The sequence below is a fragment of the Corella eumyota genome, chromosome 6 (assembly GCF_963082875.1).
Source record: "Corella eumyota chromosome 6, kaCorEumy4.1, whole genome shotgun sequence".
NCBI lineage: Eukaryota > Metazoa > Chordata > Ascidiacea > Phlebobranchia > Corellidae > Corella > Corella eumyota.
This window is the reverse complement of record NC_137495.1, coordinates 6,336,721-6,355,536: the sequence shown is the minus strand read 5'-3', so window position 1 is coordinate 6,355,536 and position 18,816 is coordinate 6,336,721. Positions and strand designations below refer to the sequence as shown.

Below are 18,816 nucleotides of genomic sequence, written 5' to 3'. Positions count from 1 at the left end.
TGCCTTCCAGCCTAAGCAAACTCGGCTCGCGTGACAGCAGCTAGGAGTGTGATTGTTTGCCTAACGGTACTAGGATGATATCAAACCATCTATATCAATAACCGGGGACTAGACCTTGGCCCGATGTTGTTGACGAGCCTGTTTTCTCCCAGGCCGGCAAGTTTTCGACGATGTGGTATTGACATAACTGTGCGGTCGAAAACCGGTAAGCTGTAAGCCACTGCGAGTGCACAAACAGCCACACACCTCCTTGTTGGCGGTCTTACCTAACATGCATCTCAAAATTCGAGCACAAAAGCTATATTTTGCTTTTTATTATGCTAAAACAATAAAGCTAAATGAAAAATAATAGGCTCCTGTTTTCTACGCCAACAGAATACATTTTTGGGGTAGATACCTTTAATCCATTATTTATTGTTTGTTGAGCCAGATACAAAGGGCATCGAACACAAAATTTCGCAGAATGTTCTGTGACAATAGTCCCTTGTTTTTTGTATACATCCAATTTGAAGACAAAGCTACATTTTCTCGCACCGACAATGCTATATTGTTTTCGTTTTGAAACTTCAATTGATAGTTCGATAAAGCTGCATTCAACGTCTGTTCTTTATTAAATAATGGCCCAGTTGTATTTCTTTGCCATGAAAGGCGGCCTTATTTTAAACCGTGTTATTAATTGGCTGTGTATGCAATTATAGTTCAACTGTGTGAAATACGAATATGATCCAATACAAAAACTGTCTATTTTACGTAGTGCCTTACGTTTACTTAAGTATAGTATAGCCGTTTAATAAATGTAAACCTATATATTTCTTAACTTACTTTTATTAATTTAACTTTGATATCTTTATATTACTTGCTAACTGTAAAAACTGCTAACTGTAATAATCTAACACGCAATTTTTAGACTACTTAACCGATAGTTATAATTAGCCGATCATTGCTAAAAATACATTCTGTCACATGCTCACTTAAAGTCATGCCATTCGTTATAAATAGCGACATTGTTATTGCCATACCTTTACCCAGCGAGCTCTGCATTGAAGCATTTCTATTGAAAAACGCTGTAAATCGCACTTTTTTCTAATCGAGATCCAAGCGCAAGAACCCATGTACAATAACACTGTAACGAATAGGTGTACGATAACACCATAGTAAGGCGTGTGACCATTTATGGTATCAAGCGACGCCGATTTATCGCGTTTCCACGGCGTTTCGAGTCTTTTTTGGTTCGGTACACCTTCTAAATTTAGCCTAAACGATCGGTGATGCTATTTTGCACGAACTTGCTGTTAAACTTTAATTTTTAAGAGGACGTTTTTTGTATAAGATAACGGCATTTTGGGTGAGTTTTTCGAATTAAATTTTAGAAATACAATCAAATTGTTTTCTTTAATTTTTATCATTTTTTCTAGGGATCACATTTAAAAACTTAAAAACAAAATTAAAAACAACGTCTCAATCTTTAATAAACATAATATGCCAATTATATACCCTTAAAAAAATATTTAAACTATTTTACACACTGACATCCGCTTTGTTTAAAGGAAAATACTCGTAAGTCACGTGGTCTTAATGTCACAGTATCAAACTATTTTAAATATGCGATAAAGCGGTCTTTTCTATTTTGGGTTTTTAACAATTTAAACCGAAGTATGGTAACGTCATTATGGCTTTAAACAGTTTTTCTTTTGCAAGATAGTATTTAACTAAATTATGTTTAGAAAAAAATGGGGATTTTTGTATTTGTTTATGTTAATTTTAAATGATTATTGCGCTCAAAAATATGCAAATTATTTTTTAACAAAATCTGTAAAAGATTAATTTCGTAACTTGATATGAATTTTTACACATAATATACTATTCAACAATTAAGTGTAGCTGGTGGTAATTTGATGCGCTAAAGCAATGTAATTAATGGGATTAAAAGTCGTTAGATCGATGTATCGTTATGGAAACTGGTCGAAAAGCTGTTCAAGGCTGTCGCACGTCTCTGTGGCGCAATCGGTTAGCGCGTTCGGCTGTTAACCGAAAGGTTGGTGGTTCGAGCCCACCCAGGGACGGTTTCTTTTTGTTTGTTAAATTTTTATTATCATAACTTGGATTTGCAAATTTATTTAAAGTCTAGAAACCATTCGTCTCTATGGCGCAATCGGTTGGCGCAATCGGTTAGCGCGTTCGCCTGTTAACCGAAAGGTTGGTGGGTCGAGCCCATCCAGGAACGAAATTTTTTTGTTACATTTTTGTTATAATAATTTTGCTTTTTAATTAAATTTTTAATTAAAGTGTCGCAAACCAGTCGTCTCTGTGGCGCAATCGGTTAGCGCGTTCGGCTGTTAACCGAAAGGTTGGTGGTTCAAGCCCACCCAGGCACGAAAACTTTTTGTTACATTTTTATTATCATAATTTTGATTTGCAAATTTATTTAAAGTGTTGCAAACCAGTCGTCTCTGTGGCGCAATCGGTTAGCGCGTTCGGCTGTTAACCGAAAGGTTGGTGGTTCAAGCCCACCCAGGGACGAAAACTTTTTGTTACATTTTTATTATCATAATTTTGATTTGCAAATTTATTTAAAGTGTTGCAAAACAGTCGTCTCTGTGGCGCAATCGGTTAGCGCGTTCGGCTGTTAACCGAAAGGTTGGTGGTTCAAGCCCACACAGGGACGAAAACTTTTTGTTACATTTTTATTATCATAATTTTGATTTGCAAATTTATTTAAAGTGTTGCAAACCAGTCGTCTCTGTGGCGCAATCGGTTAGCGCGTTCGGCTGTTAACCGAAAGGTTGGTGGTTCAAGCCCACCCAGGGACGAAAACTTTTTGTTACATTTTTATTATCATAATTTTGATTTTCAAATTTATTTAAATTGTTCCAAACTATTCGCCTCTGTGGCACAATCGGTTAGCGCGTTCGGCTGTTAACCGAAAGGTCGGTGGTTCGAGCCCACCCAGGGACTGAAATTTGTTTTGTTACATTTTTATTATCATAATGTTGGTTTGCAAATTTAATTAAAGTGTATCAAACCAGACGTCTCTGTGGCGCAATCGGTTAGCGCGTTCGGCTGTTAACCGAAAGGTTGGTGGTTCGAGCCCACCCAGGGACGAAAATTTTTTTGCTTTATTTTTTAATTTATAATTTTGCTCTCCAAACTTAATAAAAGTGGCAAGAAACAGTCGTTTCTGTGGCGCAATCGGTTAGCGCGTTCGGCTGTTAACCGAAAGGTTGGTGGTTCGAGCCCACCCAGGGACGGATTCTTTTTGTAACACTTTTATTATCATAATTTTGCTTTGCAAATTTAATAAAAGTTTGGCAAATTATTCGTCTCTGTGGCGCAATCGGTTAGCGCGTTCGGCTGTTAACCGAAAGGTTGGTGGTTCGAGCCCACCCAGGGAACGTACTCTTTTTTGTTACATTTTTTATTATCATAATTTTGCTTTGGACATTTAATAAAAGTGTTCCGAAACAGTCGTCTCTGTGGCGCAATCGGTTAGCGCGTTCGGCTGTTAACCGAAAGGTTGGTGGTTCGAGCCCACCCAGGGACGAAAATTGTTTTGCTTTGATTTTATTATCATAATTTTGCTTTGCAAATTTAATAAAAATTTCGCAAATTATTCGTCTCTGTGGCGCAATCGGTTTGCGCGTTCGGCTGTTAACCGAAAGGTTGGTGGTTCGAGCCCACCCAGGGACGTAGTCTTTTTGTTCCATTTTTTATTATCATAGTTTTGATTTGCAAATTTATTTAAAGTGTTGCAAACCGGTCGTCTCTGTGGCGCAATCGGTTAGCGCGTTCGGCTGTTAACCGAAAGGTTGGTGGTTCGAGCCCACCCAGGGACGAAATCTTTTTGTTACATTTTTATTATCCTAATTTTGATTTGCAAATTTATTTAAAGTTTTTCAAACCAGTCGTCTCTGTGGCGCAATCGGTTAGCGCGTTCGGCTGTTAACCGAAAGGTTGGTGGTTCGAGCCCACCCAGGGACGCTTGTTTTGCTACATTTTTATTGAAATAACTTAGTTTTTGGCAATATCGCACTTTAATTAAATCACAGGCGAATTTAAAAAAAAGCGTGCGCCCGCGGATGCATTCTATCACTTTGGTCGCAGCAGAATTTGTTAATAGTTTGTGTTGGAAGCGCTTAGTAAAAATACACTTTTTTATTTATAGGTCGGTACAAGGAAAAAATTCAAGACAAATAAATTGTTACCTTAGTATTGAAGTATGTATTTTTAGCCATTTTTTCAAAATGAACGCAAGTAAAACTTTGTGTAAATGGTTGGTAGCAAATATAGGAACAAAATTGTTTTGTAAAATAACAGGATCGTATATATAGCTATAGGAGCCAGTTGACCTTTAAGTCTGGAGTGTTTATAAGTTAACTAACTCTAAGGTTTATTTAGTTTTACTTGAGATTTTAAAGCAACATTGTTTTTTTTGTAGGCATTACTTGGAATTTTGGTTAAAAAGGACATTCAACGCCTGTTTTTATGAAATAATGAAATGGTTATATTTCTTTGCCATTCGTTTACAACTCGAATCAGTCGTCCAGAACTCGTATTACAAATCGTTTTTACATAACATTTTAATACGGTTTAAGTAACAAGTTACGTGGTATAGCCCACGTGATAGAAAGAAGGTGTAAAACGTGACTGTCGGTGTAAACACGTGACTAAATGCACATAACAACTTTAAGGAAATAAGAAAAGGGCGGGTTCGTTACAGCATACAATAATAGTTTAACTTTTTTAAGGTATATTATTTTTTTAATTGGCAACTTAATTTAAACACTGCATTGCTTTAGCAAGACTCCTTTCTGTTTTTTTTTTGTTAGACAATTATAATATGCCAAAGTTAAGTATATATATATATATATATATTTTAATGACATTTGTTTTATGTTTTTTTGTTATGTTACAGATTTTATATTACATTTAATAAAATGACATAAATAATTACGTTGATTGCTTTTTTGGAAAGTCTTGTCTAAAACAAAGTAAGTACTTGTAAATATTAATTTATTTCAACTTGAAATATTCTAAAAAAAGTAGTGTATTAGATGCAATATTACAGGTTAGTAATTCATTAGGTTTATATAACAACCTAGTGACAAAAAGAAACTACCATAACGTTTACGCGCTATTTTTTTAAGGCTAACAAAAACAATAATACCGGATAAGCAAAAAAAAATTAAAAAAGCCTAATATTGGCCAAATTTACCGAAAATATCAGGGTTTATAAATACCCTTGTAGAAAATGCCAAAAATCTTTGTTTTTTGAGGGAAAAAGTAAGTCACCAAAATTCGACAAAAAGTAGATTTCGAAGACGTTAAACTGACTTATCTTAGATTAAAAGAAATTTTTTTGTCCTAAAATGTCCCAAATTTCTTTTTTTTTAATTTTATAATTATTTATTTACTGCAAGATGGTGCAGAGTCGTTTTTTTTAAATTATATTTTTGATAAAAACGTGATTTTTAAATTGTTAAGAACAGGTTTAAAACGTTAGGATAGCTTATAGTAGACTGTAAGTGCTTTTTTGCAAAAAAATGCATAAATATTTTTTTTTCATTTTCGGCCAAATTTAGCAAAAACACCAAGGCTCAAATACCCTTGTAGAAAATGCCGAAAATCGCAGTTTTGGGGGGAAAAAGTAATTCACAGAAATTTAACAAAAACTTGATTTTAAAGGTGTTAAACTGACTAATATTAGAATAAAAAAAAAATTGCTTCCAAAATGTCCTAAATTCTATTTTTAAAAATGTTATTATTATTATTTTTACTGCAAGATGGTGCACGAGAGTCGTTTTTTTCAAATTTATTTTAAAAAAAACGTGATTTTTAAATTGTTAAAAACAGGTTTAAAACGTTAGGATAGCTTATAGTAAACTGTAAATGCCTTTTTTGCAAAAAAACGCCCAAATATTTTTCGCCAAAAAATAGCGCGTTCGGCTGTTAACCGAAAGGTTGGTGGTTCGAGCCCACCCAGGGACGAAATCTTTTTGTTACATTTTTATTATCATAATTTTGATTTGCAAATTTATTTAAAGTGTTTCAAACCAGTCGTCTCTGTGGCGCAATCGGTTAGCGCATTCGGCTGTTAACCGAAAGGTTGGTGGTTCGAGCCCACCCAGGGACGCATGTTTTGCTACATTTTTATTGAAATAACTTAGTTTTTACAATATCACACATTAATTAAATCACAGGCGAATTTAAAAAAGCGTGCGCCCGCGGATGCATTCTATCACTTTGGTCGCAGCAGAATTTGTTAATAGTTTGTGTTGGAAGCGCTTAGTAAAAATACACTTTTTTATTTATAAGGCGGTACAAGGAAAAATTCCAAGACAAATAAGTTGTTACCTTAGTATTAAAGTGTGTTTTTTTTAGCTATTTTTGTGTAAATGGTTGGTAGCAAATATAGGAACAAAATTGTTTTGTAAGTAACAGGATCGTATGTATAGCTATAGGAGCCAGTTGCCCTTTAAGTCTGGATTGTTTATAAGTTAACTAACTCTAAGGTATATTTAGCTTTATTTGAGATTCTGAAGTAACATTGTTTTTTTTGTAGGCATTACTTGGAATTTTGATTAAAAAGGACATTCAACGCCTGTTTTTCTGAAATAATGAAATGGTTATATTTCTTTGCCGTTCGTTTACAACTCGAATCAGTCGTCCAGAACTCGTATTACAAATCGTTTTTACATAACATTTTAATACGGATTAAGTAACAAATTACGTGGTACAGCCCACGTGGTAGAAAGAAGGTGTAAACACGTGACTGTAGGTGTAAACACGTGACCAAATGCACATAACAACTTTAAGGAAATAAGAAAAGGGCATACAACAATAGTTTAACTTTTTTAAGGTATATTATTTTTTTAACTGGCAACTTAATTTAAACACCGCATTGCTTTAGCAAGACTCCTTTCTGTTTTTTGTTAGACAATTATAATATGCCAAAGTTAAGTATATATATATATATATATATATTTTAATAACATTTGTTTTATGTTTTTTTGTTATGTTACAGATTTTATATGAGATTTATCAAAATTAAATAAATAATTACGTTGATTGCTTTCTTGGAAAGTCTTGTCTAAAACAAAGTAAGTACTTGTAAATATTAATTTATTTCAACTTGAAATATTCTAAAAAAAGTAGTGTATTAGATGCAATATTACAGGTTAGTAATTCATTAGGTTTATATAACAACCTAGTGACAAAAAGAAACTACCATAACGTTTACGCGCTATTTTTTTAAGGCTAACAAAAACAATAATACCGGATAAGCAAAAAAAAATTTAAAAAGCCTAATATTGGCCAAATTTACCGAAAATATCAGGGTTTATAAATACCCTTGTAGAAAATGCCAAAAATCTTTGTTTTTTGAGGAAAAAAGTAAGTCACCAAAATTCGACAAAAAGTAGATTTCGAAGACGTTAAACTGACTTATCTTAGATTAAAAGAAATTTTTTTGTCCTAAAATGTCCCAAATTTCTTTTTTTTTAATTTTATAATTATTTATTTACTGCAAGATGGTGCAGAGTCGTTTTTTTTAAATTATATTTTTGATAAAAACGTGATTTTTAAATTGTTAAGAACAGGTTTAAAACGTTAGGATAGCTTATAGTAGACTGTAAGTGCTTTTTTGCAAAAAAATGCATAAATATTTTTTTTTCATTTTCGGCCAAATTTAGCAAAAACACCAAGGCTCAAATACCCTTGTAGAAAATGCCGAAAATCGCAGTTTTGGGGGGAAAAAGTAATTCACAGAAATTTAACAAAAACTTGATTTTAAAGGTGTTAAACTGACTAATATTAGAATAAAAAAAAAATTGCTTCCAAAATGTCCTAAATTCTATTTTTAAAAATGTTATTATTATTATTTTTACTGCAAGATGGTGCACGAGAGTCGTTTTTTTCAAATTTATTTTAAAAAAAACGTGATTTTTAAATTGTTAAAAACAGGTTTAAAACGTTAGGATAGCTTATAGTAAACTGTAAATGCCTTTTTTGCAAAAAAACGCCCAAATATTTTTCGCCAAAAAATAGCGCGTTCGGCTGTTAACCGAAAGGTTGGTGGTTCGAGCCCACCCAGGGACGAAATCTTTTTGTTACATTTTTATTATCATAATTTTGATTTGCAAATTTATTTAAAGTGTTTCAAACCAGTCGTCTCTGTGGCGCAATCGGTTAGCGCGTTCGGCTGTTAACCGAAAGGTTGGTGGTTCGAGCCCACCCAGGGACGCATGTTTTGCTACATTTTTATTGAAATAACTTAGTTTTTACAATATCACACATTAATTAAATCACAGGCGAATTTAAAAAAGCGTGCGCCCGCGGATGCATTCTATCACTTTGGTCGCAGCAGAATTTGTTAATAGTTTGTGTTGGAAGCGCTTAGTAAAAATACACTTTTTTATTTATAAGGCGGTACAAGGAAAAATTCCAAGACAAATAAGTTGTTACCTTAGTATTAAAGTGTGTTTTTTTTAGCTATTTTTGTGTAAATGGTTGGTAGCAAATATAGGAACAAAATTGTTTTGTAAGTAACAGGATCGTATGTATAGCTATAGGAGCCAGTTGCCCTTTAAGTCTGGAGTGTTTATAAGTTAACTAACTCTAAGGTATATTTAGCTTTATTTTAGATTTTGAAGCAACATTGTTTTTTTGTAGGCATTTCTTGGAATTATGATTAAAAAGGACATTCAACGCCTGTTTTTATGAATTAATGAAATGGTTATATTTCTTTGCTATTCGTTTACAACTCGAATCAGTCGTCCACAACTTGTATTAAAAATCGTTTTTACATAACATTTTAATACGGTTTAAGTAACAAGTTACGTGGTACAGCCCACGTGGTAGAAAGAAGGTGTAAACACGTGACTAAATGCACATAACAACTTTAAGGAAATAAGAAAAGGGCATACAATAATAGTTTAACTTTTTTAAGGTATATTATTTTTTTAATTGGCAACTTAATTTAAACACTGCATTGCTTTAGCAAGACTACTGTTTTTTGTTAGACAATTATAATATGCCAAAGTTAAGTATATATATATATATTTTTAAAGACATTTGTTTTATGTTTTTTTGTTATGTTACAGATTTTATATTAGATTTAATAAAATGAAATAAATAATTACGTTGATTGCTTTCTTGGAAAGTCTTGTCTAAAACAAAGTAAGTACTTGTAAATATTTAATTTATTTCAACTTGAAATATTCTAAAAAAGTAGTGTATTAGATGCAATATTACAGGTTAGTAATTCAATAGGTGTATATAACAACCTAGTGCCAAAAAGAAACTACCATAACGTTTACGCGCTATTTTTTTAAAGCTAACAAGAACAATAATACCGGATAAGTAAAAAAAACTAAAAAAGCCTAATTTTGGCCAAATTTACCGAAAATATCAAGGTTTATAATACCCATGTAGAAAATGCCAAAAATCTTTGTTTTTTGAGGGAAAAAGTAAGTCACCAAAATTCGACAAAAACTTGATTTCGAAGACGTTAAACTGACTTATCTTAGATTAAAAAAAATTTTTCTGTCCTAAAATGTCCCAATTTTTTATTTTTTTTAATTTTATAATTATTTTTTTACTGCAAGATGGTGCAGAGTCGCCTTTTTTAAATTATATTTTTGATAAAAACGTGATTTTTAAATTGTTAAGAACAGGTTTAAAACGTTAGGATAGTTTATAGTAGACTGTAAGTGCTTTTTTGCAAAAAAATGCATAAATATTTTTTTTTCATTTTCAGCCAAATTTAGCAAAAACACCAAGGCTCAAATACCCTTGTAGAAAATGCCGAAAATCGCAGTTTTGGGGGGAAAAAGTAATTCACAGAAATTTAACAAAAACTTGATTTTAAAGATGTTAAACTGACTAATATTAGACAAAAAAAAAATTTCTTTCAAAATGTCCTAAATTCTATTTTTAAAAATGTTATTATTATTATTATTATTATTATTTTTACTGCAAGATGGTGCACGAGAGTCGTTTTTTTCCAAATTTATTTTTAAATAAAACGTGATTTTTAAATTGTTAAAAACAGGTTTAAAACGTTAGGATAGCTTAAAGTAAACTGTAAATGCTTATTTTGCAAAAAAATGCCAAAATATTGTTTTTTCATTTTCGGCCAAATTTAGCAAAATCACTAAGGCTATATATACCCTTGTTGAAAATGCCGAAAATCACTGTTTTGAGTGGAAAAAATAAGTCACCGAAATTTGACAAAAACTTGATTTCAAAGACGTTAAACTGACTTATATTAGATTAAAAGAAATTTTTTGCCCTAAAATGATTAAATTTTTTTTTTTAAATTCTATAATTATTTTTTATACTGCAAAATGGTGCACGAGAGTCGCTATTTTTCAAATTTATTTTTTAATAAAACGTAATTTTTAAATTGTCAAAAATAGATTTAAAACGTTATAATGGCATAATGTAGACAGTTAGTGCCTTTTTTGAAGAAAAATGCCAAAATATTTTTTTTTTACATTTTCGGTCAAATTTAGCAAAAACACAAAGGCTATATATACCCTTGTAGAAAATCTCGAAAATCACTGTTTTTTGGGTAAAAAGTGATTCACAGAAATTTAAAAAAAACTTGATTTTAAAGATGTTAAACTGACTAATATTGGATTAAAAATTTTTTTTTTTTCAAAATGTCCTAAATTCTATTTTTTTTTTAATTTTATTATTATTTTTACTGCAAGATGGTGCACGAGAATCGTTTTTTTTTCAAATTTATTTTTTATTAAAACGTGATTTTTAAATTGTTAAAAACAGGTTTAAAACATTAGAATAGCTTAATGTAGACTGTAAATGCCTTTTTTGCAAAAAAATGCCAAATTTTTTTATTTTTTATTTTCGGTCAAATTTAGCAAAAACACCAAGGCTATACATACCCTTGTAAAAAATGCCAAAAAGCCATTTTAAGGAAAAAAATATGTTACCAAAATTTAACAAAAACTTGATACTTGTTAAGATTACTTGCATTTAATTAAAAGTTTGCTAAAATCTTATATTATTACTAAAATTATGCTATAATACCATTTCATAAATGGACATTGTTAACGAAACTTTTTATTGGGCTTAGCAGACTAGTTAAATATCATTACAAATAAATTGTCTATTTTCATCCTCCCGCTTGGCTTAGTAGTTGATGCGTGTGTCTGTCAAGCAGTTAGCTCGGGTTCGATTACGCGTTTGAGTTTTCATCAAAAGTAGCTAAAACAATGTTTTTAACAAATCTTGCAAAGTGTCTACGTTTGAACAAAAGTGTCCTTAAAAAAAGAGGATTAGGTATTTATTTAGTTGGACGTATCACACTATAGTTAAATATTATTACAAATAAAAGGGCACATTTCCATCTTCCCCGTTAGCCTAATGGTTCAGGCGCTTGACTGCTAATAAGTTAACTCGGGTTCGATTCCACGATTGGGCATCTTCAAGAGTGGTAGAAACAATGTTTTTAACGAATCTTGCAAGAAGTAGTGACGTTTGAACAAAAGTATCCTTAAAAATGCAGAAGATTAGTGTTTATTTAGTTGGACGTATCAGACTATAGTTAAATAACATTACAAATAAAAGGGGAATTTTCATCTTCCCCGTTAGCCTAATGGTTCAGGCGCTTGACTGCTAATAAGTTAACTCGGGTTCGATTCCACGATTGGGCATCTTTAAGAGTAGAAAACAATGTTTTTAACAAATCTTGCGAAAAGTGGTTACGTTTGAACGAAAGTACCCTCGAAAATGCAGTTCATTAGGTGCCGCCACGACAGCTGGAGTGGACAGTCGACTACTTGTGAGTTGGCTATGCTGGGTTCGATACCCAGCACGGCATGGGGCACGGGCCCACAAGGCGCTACGTCGCCTTCGGCTCCGTCGCCTCTTCGGAGTACTAGGCGCACATACCTCGGACTGTGTGTTCGCACGCATAAGGGGTTTCGAGCGACGACGACGTTGCGGTTGTTCAAGCCAACCATAATAAGTCGAATCACAGTTCGGGTTAAAGTAATACCGCCCTCGACGGATGTGGCGGGTCCAACAACCCGGACATCAGTGGTTTGTCAAATTTTTCTTTTAGTAAGTATCTCTAAGTATCTAAAGTTCTTTAAGTGTCTAATGTATCTTGAAGTTTAAAAGTCTCTAAAAGTAAAAACATTTTTTTGGCGCTCGCACCTCCGCCGGGGGCGGTATTCGAACCGGCGACGCCTCATCGGCTCCCATCGCCTTCGGCGATGGTTATCCGGCGACTACGTGTGCCGAAGCTGGGTATCGTACCCAGCATAGCCGACTCGCAAGTATTCGACTGTTCCACACCAGCTAGCGTGGCGGCACCTAATCTCCTGCATTTTCGAGGGTACCTTTGTTCAAACGTAGACACTTGGTTGAAAGATTTGTTCAAAACATTATTTCGTGCACTCTTTAAGAACACCCAACCGTGGAATCGAACCCGAGCTGGATGCTTTGCAGCCTGGCGCTCTAACCACTGAGCTAACGCGGGGGATGAAAGATCGAGGGTTAATTTGTAAAGATATTTAAATGTAGACACGGTTGAAAGATTTGTTCAAAACATTGTTCAGCGCATTTTTCAAGAACACCCAACCGTGGAATCAAACCCAAACTGGATGCTTTGCAGCCTGGCGTTCTAACCACTGAGCTAACGCGGGAGATGAAAGATCGAAGTTTAATTGTTAAGATATATAATTAGTGGGATATGTCAATTTAAAAAAAATCGCTCAACACAAAAAAATCACAACTAAACATTTTTTTTGGTGCGCGAGAGTTGCTGTTTTTCAAATTTTATTTTTTGATAAAAACGTGATATTCCAATTGTTAAAAACAGATTTAAAACGTTAGAATGGCTTATAGTAGACTGTTAATGCTTTTCTTGCAAAAAAATGCAAAAATAATTTTTTTTCATTTTCGGCCAAATTTAGCAAAAACACCATATACCCTTGTAGAAAATGCCAAAAATCGCTGTTTTGGGGAGAAAAAATAAGTCAACGAAATTTGACAAAAATTTGATTTTAAAGACGTTAAACTGACTCAAATTAGATTGTAAGAAATTAATTTGCCCCAAAGTATCCAAAAGTATTTTTTTAAAATTTTGTAATTATTTTTTTTACTGCAAGATGGTGCACGAGAGTCGTTTTTCACAATTTTTATTTTTTGAAAAAAACGTGATTTTTAAATTGTTAAAAACAGATTTAAAACGTTAGAATGGCTTATAGTAGATTGTTAATGCCTTTCTTGCAAAAAAATGCAAAAATAATTTTTTTTCATTTTCGGCCAAATTTAGCAAAAACACCATATACCCTTGTAGAAAATGCCAAAAATCGCTGTTTTGGGGAGAAAAAATAAGTCAACGAAATTTGACAAAAACTTGATTTTAAAGACGTTAAACTGACTCAAATTAGATTGTAAGAAATTAATTTGTCCCAAAGTATCCAAAAGTATTTTTTTTAAATTTTGTAATTATTTTTTTACTGCAAGATGGTGCACGAGAGTCGCTTTTTAACAATTTTTATTTTTTGAAAAAAACGTGATTTTTAAATTGTTAAAAACAGATTTAAAACGTTAGAATGGCTTATAGTAGATTGTTAATGCCTTTCTTGCAAAAAAATGCAAAAATAATTTTTTTTCATTTTCGGCCAAATTTAGCAAAAACACCAAGGCTTATATATACCCTTGTAGAAAATGCCAAAAATCGCTGTTTTGGGGAGAAAAAATAAGTCAACGAAATTTGACAAAAACTTGATTTTAAAGACGTTAAACTGACTCAAATTAGATTGTAAGAAATTAATTTGCCCCAAAGTATCCAAAAGTATTTTTTTTAAATTTTGTAATTATTTTTTTTACTGCAAGATGGTGCACGAGAGTCGCTTTTTAACAATTTTTATTTTTTGAAAAAAACGTGATTTTTAAATTGTTAAAAACAGATTTAAAACGTTAGAATGGCTTATAGTAGACTGTTAATGCCTTTCTTGCAAAAAAATGCAAAAATAATTTTTTTTCATTTTCGGCCAAATTTAGCAAAAACACCAAGGTTAAACTGACTCAAATTAGATTGTAAGGAATTTTTTCCCCCCTTAAATACCCAAAAATATTTTTTTAAATTTTACAATTATATTTTTTACTGCAAGGTATGGTGCACGAGAGTCGTTTTTTTTTAAATTTATTTTTTAATAAAAACGTGATTTTTCTCTTAGCGTAATATAAAGAGATTACTTACTTTATCTTTGCTGATCCAATTACCAGAAATACTCCCGACGATGTTTATTTCATTTTTTCTTGACTGAATCGTTTTTTCACCTTAAAAATATATAAATATTTAGCAATATTACACAATGGCATTAATATCACTTTATTCCAGCTATTATATATAAACAAGAAACGTGTGCATGTGTAAGCCCTCCATTTACAAGTGACGCAGCACCAAAAATATATCAACACATAGCGATCCGGTGTTATATTTCGTAATACTATTGCTTCAATATCCTCGAAACGTTGAAGAATGGAAAACAAAAGCTGTTTAAGCCCCACTCGAGTACGAATTTGTATTTGTTTAAAGAGATTTGTATTGAAAGCAACAATGCCCAGGCATATCGCTAACGTTGGCGAAAGAATGAAGGTGTAATGTATAAAAGTATGTATGTACACAGTTTGACATGTAAGGGTACCAGGGGCTATTGTAAGATAAATTTCAGCCCGAGAAGTTAAACTAGTTAGCTTTCATTGTAAGCAATATAATTAATAAAAAAGATGAACGTTTTTGTGCCCTCGTAAAGCAACTATAGTTACTAATGTAAGGTTTTTAAATATTAATTTTTAATTCGAATTTGTAAATGTTTTCATAGTTTTATACAAACAAAACTTAACTTCAAGTTGTTTTTTGACACAATTTAATTGGGGTAAGCATCTGTCTTATAAAAAAAAACAGATAAATTTACATAAAAATGATCGACTACAATAAATTAAAAGTGTTCAACAGTGAGGGTGTTGCTTCAATTCAAAAGTCACCCGAATACGAACGACACAATCATTTTATGAAAAACTTTAAAACAGTCTTTACAAAAGCCCCGAGCCTACAGCCTTCAATTCCCAATCAACCAACTGAGTCTTTCAAGCTGGCACACGCCCATTTAAGTAGACCAAGATCAAGGTTTGCTGCCTACAGGGAAAAGTTAAAGCCTGTGATTGATGTTGGTCCGACAACCGAATACGACGATCCAGCCTTGCATGATGTTAGGTTGCATATCTCTAAGCAGAGGCATCGATCTGACACAAAAACGGAAAATCTAGTTTTCAACCGAGATGAAAATATCGCAACTTTGCGGTTAATTTTAAAAAAGTTGCCGTTCGAACGAGCCAAGAAAGAACACACAAAAGTGTACCAAGTCTTAAGAGACATATGGCCTTTGGAACTAAGTGCAGTCGCCGACAACAAGCAGGAAAATTATTCTATATTGAGAGAGATTGCTACTGTTGCAACGCTTGAAACTTATCAAGAAAATGGCTTAACTTTGTTTGGTAACACTGGAATATATATGGTTCTGCGTGGAAGTGTACGACCCCAGACCTTACCCTACTTTAGGGACACTGTTCAGGTCGGTTCTGACGTCGATATATTTCCATGCCCGACGCCGACGCTAAGAAGTAAGTACCCCAAACTACACGTGGGAGAGTGGTTCGGTACTTTACAACAAGTTGAGAACAGAGAGGTAAACAGCAAAGTGTTGACTTGCATAACGACTGAGCCTGACTGCCAACTTCTTAAGATATCCATACCAGGCTACAACAGAATACTGAAACGATTTCAGGATAGAATACAAAACGAGAAAACAGCGATTGTCCAGGCAACTAAGACCTACAAGAACTGGCCAGGGTTGTCTGTTAAAAAACTGGCAGCTCTTATTACATGGAAAACTCTTCCACCTGACACAGTCATAGCCGAGGAGGGCCAGATTGCGGAATATATTGTATTTATAAGAAAGGGTATATGCGACGTTTTCAAGCAAGTGGAGGCCATTAAAACGCTTCCAGACGGACGAAAGCGCCGCCTGTTTAAAAGCGTAACAATGGGTACTTTGGGCATTGGTGATTCAATAGGAGAGCACAGTATATTAGAACAGAAGCCGTTTGCGTGTTCCGTGGTCGCAACCACAGAGCTTGAGTTGGGCGTGATCCAACCTTCGAAGTTAGAAGGTCTCGATGTTACAACCAGAACGTTGTTGTCTCAAAGCACGAGGCCTAAATTTGCCAACATGACAGATGAGGACATCCAAGCAAACTTTATAAAGCAAGAAATGACGGACGACTGGGACAAACTGAAACATAGCGTGTTGCTGCAGACTATCAACTACTGTGGTATAACGCCTGGATATGGTAAATGGGCCCGATAACACTAAATTTTTCAATTAATCAAAACAAATGTATAAAAACTTTCAATAACACTGTGTATTATTGGTTTATACTTCCTTTTACCTATTTTCCAATAATTTTTTTTTACCTAATTTTTATTAATGTTTTTTTTGTATTTATTTATAACGTACTGTTGTCATTGTCGTATGGGCAATTTACAAAATCGAATACTTAAATAAAATTCCTTATAGTGTTACGCAAGTAAAAAAAATGTATTTACAAAAATGTAAGATAACATTATACATTGTAATTTATAGGGGGTGCGTAGGAATTTCATGCAAGTTATATGACCACAAAAGGACTAAGCTCTAATCACCAGATAAAGTTTTTTTAGGAATATTACACATGACGTAAAGTGAACTTTTACTTAACATAACCTACGAGATAATAATATAATATACCAATTTTGATGGTTTTACAAATAGATGTATGAAGAACAAATACCATATCGGAATAAAATCTGGTTTTCAGTAATAATTTTAAAAGACCAAGATCGTAATCGACAGAATAAGATCGCAATCGACAGAATAAGATCGCAATCGACAGAATAAGTATTAAAAATTATTATTCAATATTAAAAAGTTATTTAAATTGACAACTAATATTGAAACATTTATCCAAACTAAGATTCAATATTAAATAATATTTAAATTAAATGTTCTTAACAAATTAAATTTTTATCGAAATTAGAACTTTAATACAGTAAGAAATATGTCACTACACAATTAACTTTCGTTACGCAATTAGCTCACCCGCAGATCAGGTTAAAGCATAACAGGACAGTAATTGTGCTTAAAAATTAACAAGGTATTGCTATGCAAGCCTACATACCTTAGTGATTCAACACTTTGGAAATAATAACTTCACATAATAATTTACAAAAAAAATTTATTTAAAACGTTCTAGGAAAGTTTTACTTTTTTTTGAACATTATTATTTCGGCAAAGTAAAAACTTTTTGAAAGTTACAATATACCTCCTCCGAAGGAATTACAATAGATAAACAAATATCATTGAAATACCTTTCTTATGAAATTACTGTTGCTGCATTTGATATAACTACAAATGCAAAAAAAATGCAAATGCAAAAATATTTTGCAAAAAAAAGTGCAAAAAAATTTTTATTTCATTTTTGGCCAATTTTATCAAAAACACCAAGGCCCTTGTAGAAAATGCCAAAAATCGCCATTTTGGGGAAAAAATAAGTCACAGAAATTCGTCAAAAACTTGATTTTTAAGACGTTGAATTAACTTAAATTAGATTGAAAGGAATTTTTTATAATAGACTGTTAATGCCTTTTTTGCAAAAAAAGGCCGAGATATTTTTTTTATCTTCGGCCAAATTTACCATTCCGTTAAATTGTTTTATTTAGTATGTTAGTTTGTAGGTTATACCGCATTTAGATGAGTAATTACATCTTAGTTTTGACATTTACAAAATAATACGTAAGTTTGTCAGAATTATATAAATTAATAATTTTTTTGTTATTTTTTTGCAAAAAGGTTATTTAGACTAATGCACTTCTATCGGCGTTGTTAAAATTTAATTTAAAATTTCTGATTTATTTTGCGCGCCGGTCTCACTTTAAGATTATACGAGGTCAACATAGGTCAATAAACTAAACGTTACGCAGTTTATTTAAACAGAAAGCTTTATTTCATAAATTTCATAACAAAAAAAAAACGACAAGTTGTTTCACTATTCTCCATTTCGCTGCAATCGTCCGTTTTCTAAAATTAAAAACAAAAATGATTTCAAAACGAAGGATTTTATTCTTATTTTTTAAAAGGTACGATAGGTTTAGAAATTAAGTACTAACTGCTCAGTTACGTTAATTGTGTATTTATTTTAAAAATTAATTTTGAATAATTTTATGAAAAAGTCTTTAGTTTAAAATTGTTAATTTTTTTATATTTTATACTAAATAAATATCTTAGTCAAATTCAGTTTATTTAATTATTATACTATTAATAAAAAAACAGCATTTAATTTAAAAAAAAACAAACGAAAACCTATCTTTAAACACTTTTTTTGAATTGTGACGATATGATAAGCAATTAAACACAACTTAAAAACAAAATATTGATATTTTGTTCCTAGTAAATAAACAAGCATTTAAGTATATTAAACAAATAAAAATTATTTTTAAATCCGTTTTTATATGTTTATATTATTATATACAGTTGATTAAAATTGAAACACTAAATACCAATATTTAATTTTTTATAAACAAACAAGCATTTAAATATAATAAACAAACAAAAATTAAATTCGTGTTCCGTTTTTAAATTATTAATATCATAATGTACAGTTGATTAAAATTTAAACACTTAATACCGATATTTAAATTTTGATAAACAAACAAGCATTTAAATATAATAAACAAAAATT

At 32.0% G+C, this 18,816-nt stretch overlaps 1 protein-coding gene and 15 non-coding genes across 16 annotated transcripts; all 16 read left to right on the top strand.

Annotated features, from left to right (window-relative positions):
* The first annotated feature begins 1,989 nt into the window (after positions 1 to 1,989).
* Trnan-guu (transfer RNA asparagine (anticodon GUU)) lies at positions 1,990 to 2,063 on the top strand. Its single transcript has one exon. It is a non-coding gene; the product is annotated as a tRNA-Asn (tRNA).
* Positions 2,064 to 2,301: 238 nt separating this feature from the next.
* On the top strand, positions 2,302 to 2,375 carry Trnan-guu (transfer RNA asparagine (anticodon GUU)). Its single transcript has one exon. It is a non-coding gene; the product is annotated as a tRNA-Asn (tRNA).
* Positions 2,376 to 2,446: 71 nt separating this feature from the next.
* Trnan-guu (transfer RNA asparagine (anticodon GUU)) lies at positions 2,447 to 2,520 on the top strand. The gene has a single exon. It is a non-coding gene; the product is annotated as a tRNA-Asn (tRNA).
* A 71-nt stretch (positions 2,521 to 2,591) lies between these two features.
* On the top strand, positions 2,592 to 2,665 carry Trnan-guu (transfer RNA asparagine (anticodon GUU)). Its single transcript has one exon. It is a non-coding gene; the product is annotated as a tRNA-Asn (tRNA).
* A 71-nt stretch (positions 2,666 to 2,736) lies between these two features.
* On the top strand, positions 2,737 to 2,810 carry Trnan-guu (transfer RNA asparagine (anticodon GUU)). The gene has a single exon. It is a non-coding gene; the product is annotated as a tRNA-Asn (tRNA).
* A 71-nt stretch (positions 2,811 to 2,881) lies between these two features.
* Trnan-guu (transfer RNA asparagine (anticodon GUU)) lies at positions 2,882 to 2,955 on the top strand. The gene has a single exon. It is a non-coding gene; the product is annotated as a tRNA-Asn (tRNA).
* A 73-nt stretch (positions 2,956 to 3,028) lies between these two features.
* Trnan-guu (transfer RNA asparagine (anticodon GUU)) lies at positions 3,029 to 3,102 on the top strand. Its single transcript has one exon. It is a non-coding gene; the product is annotated as a tRNA-Asn (tRNA).
* A 72-nt stretch (positions 3,103 to 3,174) lies between these two features.
* Trnan-guu (transfer RNA asparagine (anticodon GUU)) lies at positions 3,175 to 3,248 on the top strand. The gene has a single exon. It is a non-coding gene; the product is annotated as a tRNA-Asn (tRNA).
* Positions 3,249 to 3,319: 71 nt separating this feature from the next.
* Trnan-guu (transfer RNA asparagine (anticodon GUU)) lies at positions 3,320 to 3,394 on the top strand. Its single transcript has one exon. It is a non-coding gene; the product is annotated as a tRNA-Asn (tRNA).
* A 73-nt stretch (positions 3,395 to 3,467) lies between these two features.
* Trnan-guu (transfer RNA asparagine (anticodon GUU)) lies at positions 3,468 to 3,541 on the top strand. The gene has a single exon. It is a non-coding gene; the product is annotated as a tRNA-Asn (tRNA).
* A 72-nt stretch (positions 3,542 to 3,613) lies between these two features.
* Trnan-guu (transfer RNA asparagine (anticodon GUU)) lies at positions 3,614 to 3,687 on the top strand. The gene has a single exon. It is a non-coding gene; the product is annotated as a tRNA-Asn (tRNA).
* Positions 3,688 to 3,759: 72 nt separating this feature from the next.
* Trnan-guu (transfer RNA asparagine (anticodon GUU)) lies at positions 3,760 to 3,833 on the top strand. The gene has a single exon. It is a non-coding gene; the product is annotated as a tRNA-Asn (tRNA).
* A 71-nt stretch (positions 3,834 to 3,904) lies between these two features.
* On the top strand, positions 3,905 to 3,978 carry Trnan-guu (transfer RNA asparagine (anticodon GUU)). The gene has a single exon. It is a non-coding gene; the product is annotated as a tRNA-Asn (tRNA).
* Positions 3,979 to 6,056: 2,078 nt separating this feature from the next.
* Positions 6,057 to 6,130, top strand: Trnan-guu (transfer RNA asparagine (anticodon GUU)). The gene has a single exon. It is a non-coding gene; the product is annotated as a tRNA-Asn (tRNA).
* Positions 6,131 to 8,165: 2,035 nt separating this feature from the next.
* On the top strand, positions 8,166 to 8,239 carry Trnan-guu (transfer RNA asparagine (anticodon GUU)). Its single transcript has one exon. It is a non-coding gene; the product is annotated as a tRNA-Asn (tRNA).
* A 6,447-nt stretch (positions 8,240 to 14,686) lies between these two features.
* LOC145755171 (cyclic nucleotide-binding domain-containing protein 1-like) lies at positions 14,687 to 16,621 on the top strand. Its single transcript, XM_082571396.1, has one exon. It carries the CDS (start codon positions 14,961 to 14,963, stop codon positions 16,404 to 16,406), a length of 1,446 nt encoding a protein of 481 aa, XP_082427522.1. The 5' UTR covers positions 14,687 to 14,960; the 3' UTR covers positions 16,407 to 16,621.
* Positions 16,622 to 18,816: the final 2,195 nt, after the last annotated feature.

What these genes read in the sequence shown, in the direction of transcription:
- LOC145755171 (XM_082571396.1), top strand. Translation starts at nt 14,961, where the DNA reads ATGATCGACTACAATAAATTAAAAGTGTTCAACAGTGAGGGTGTTGCT.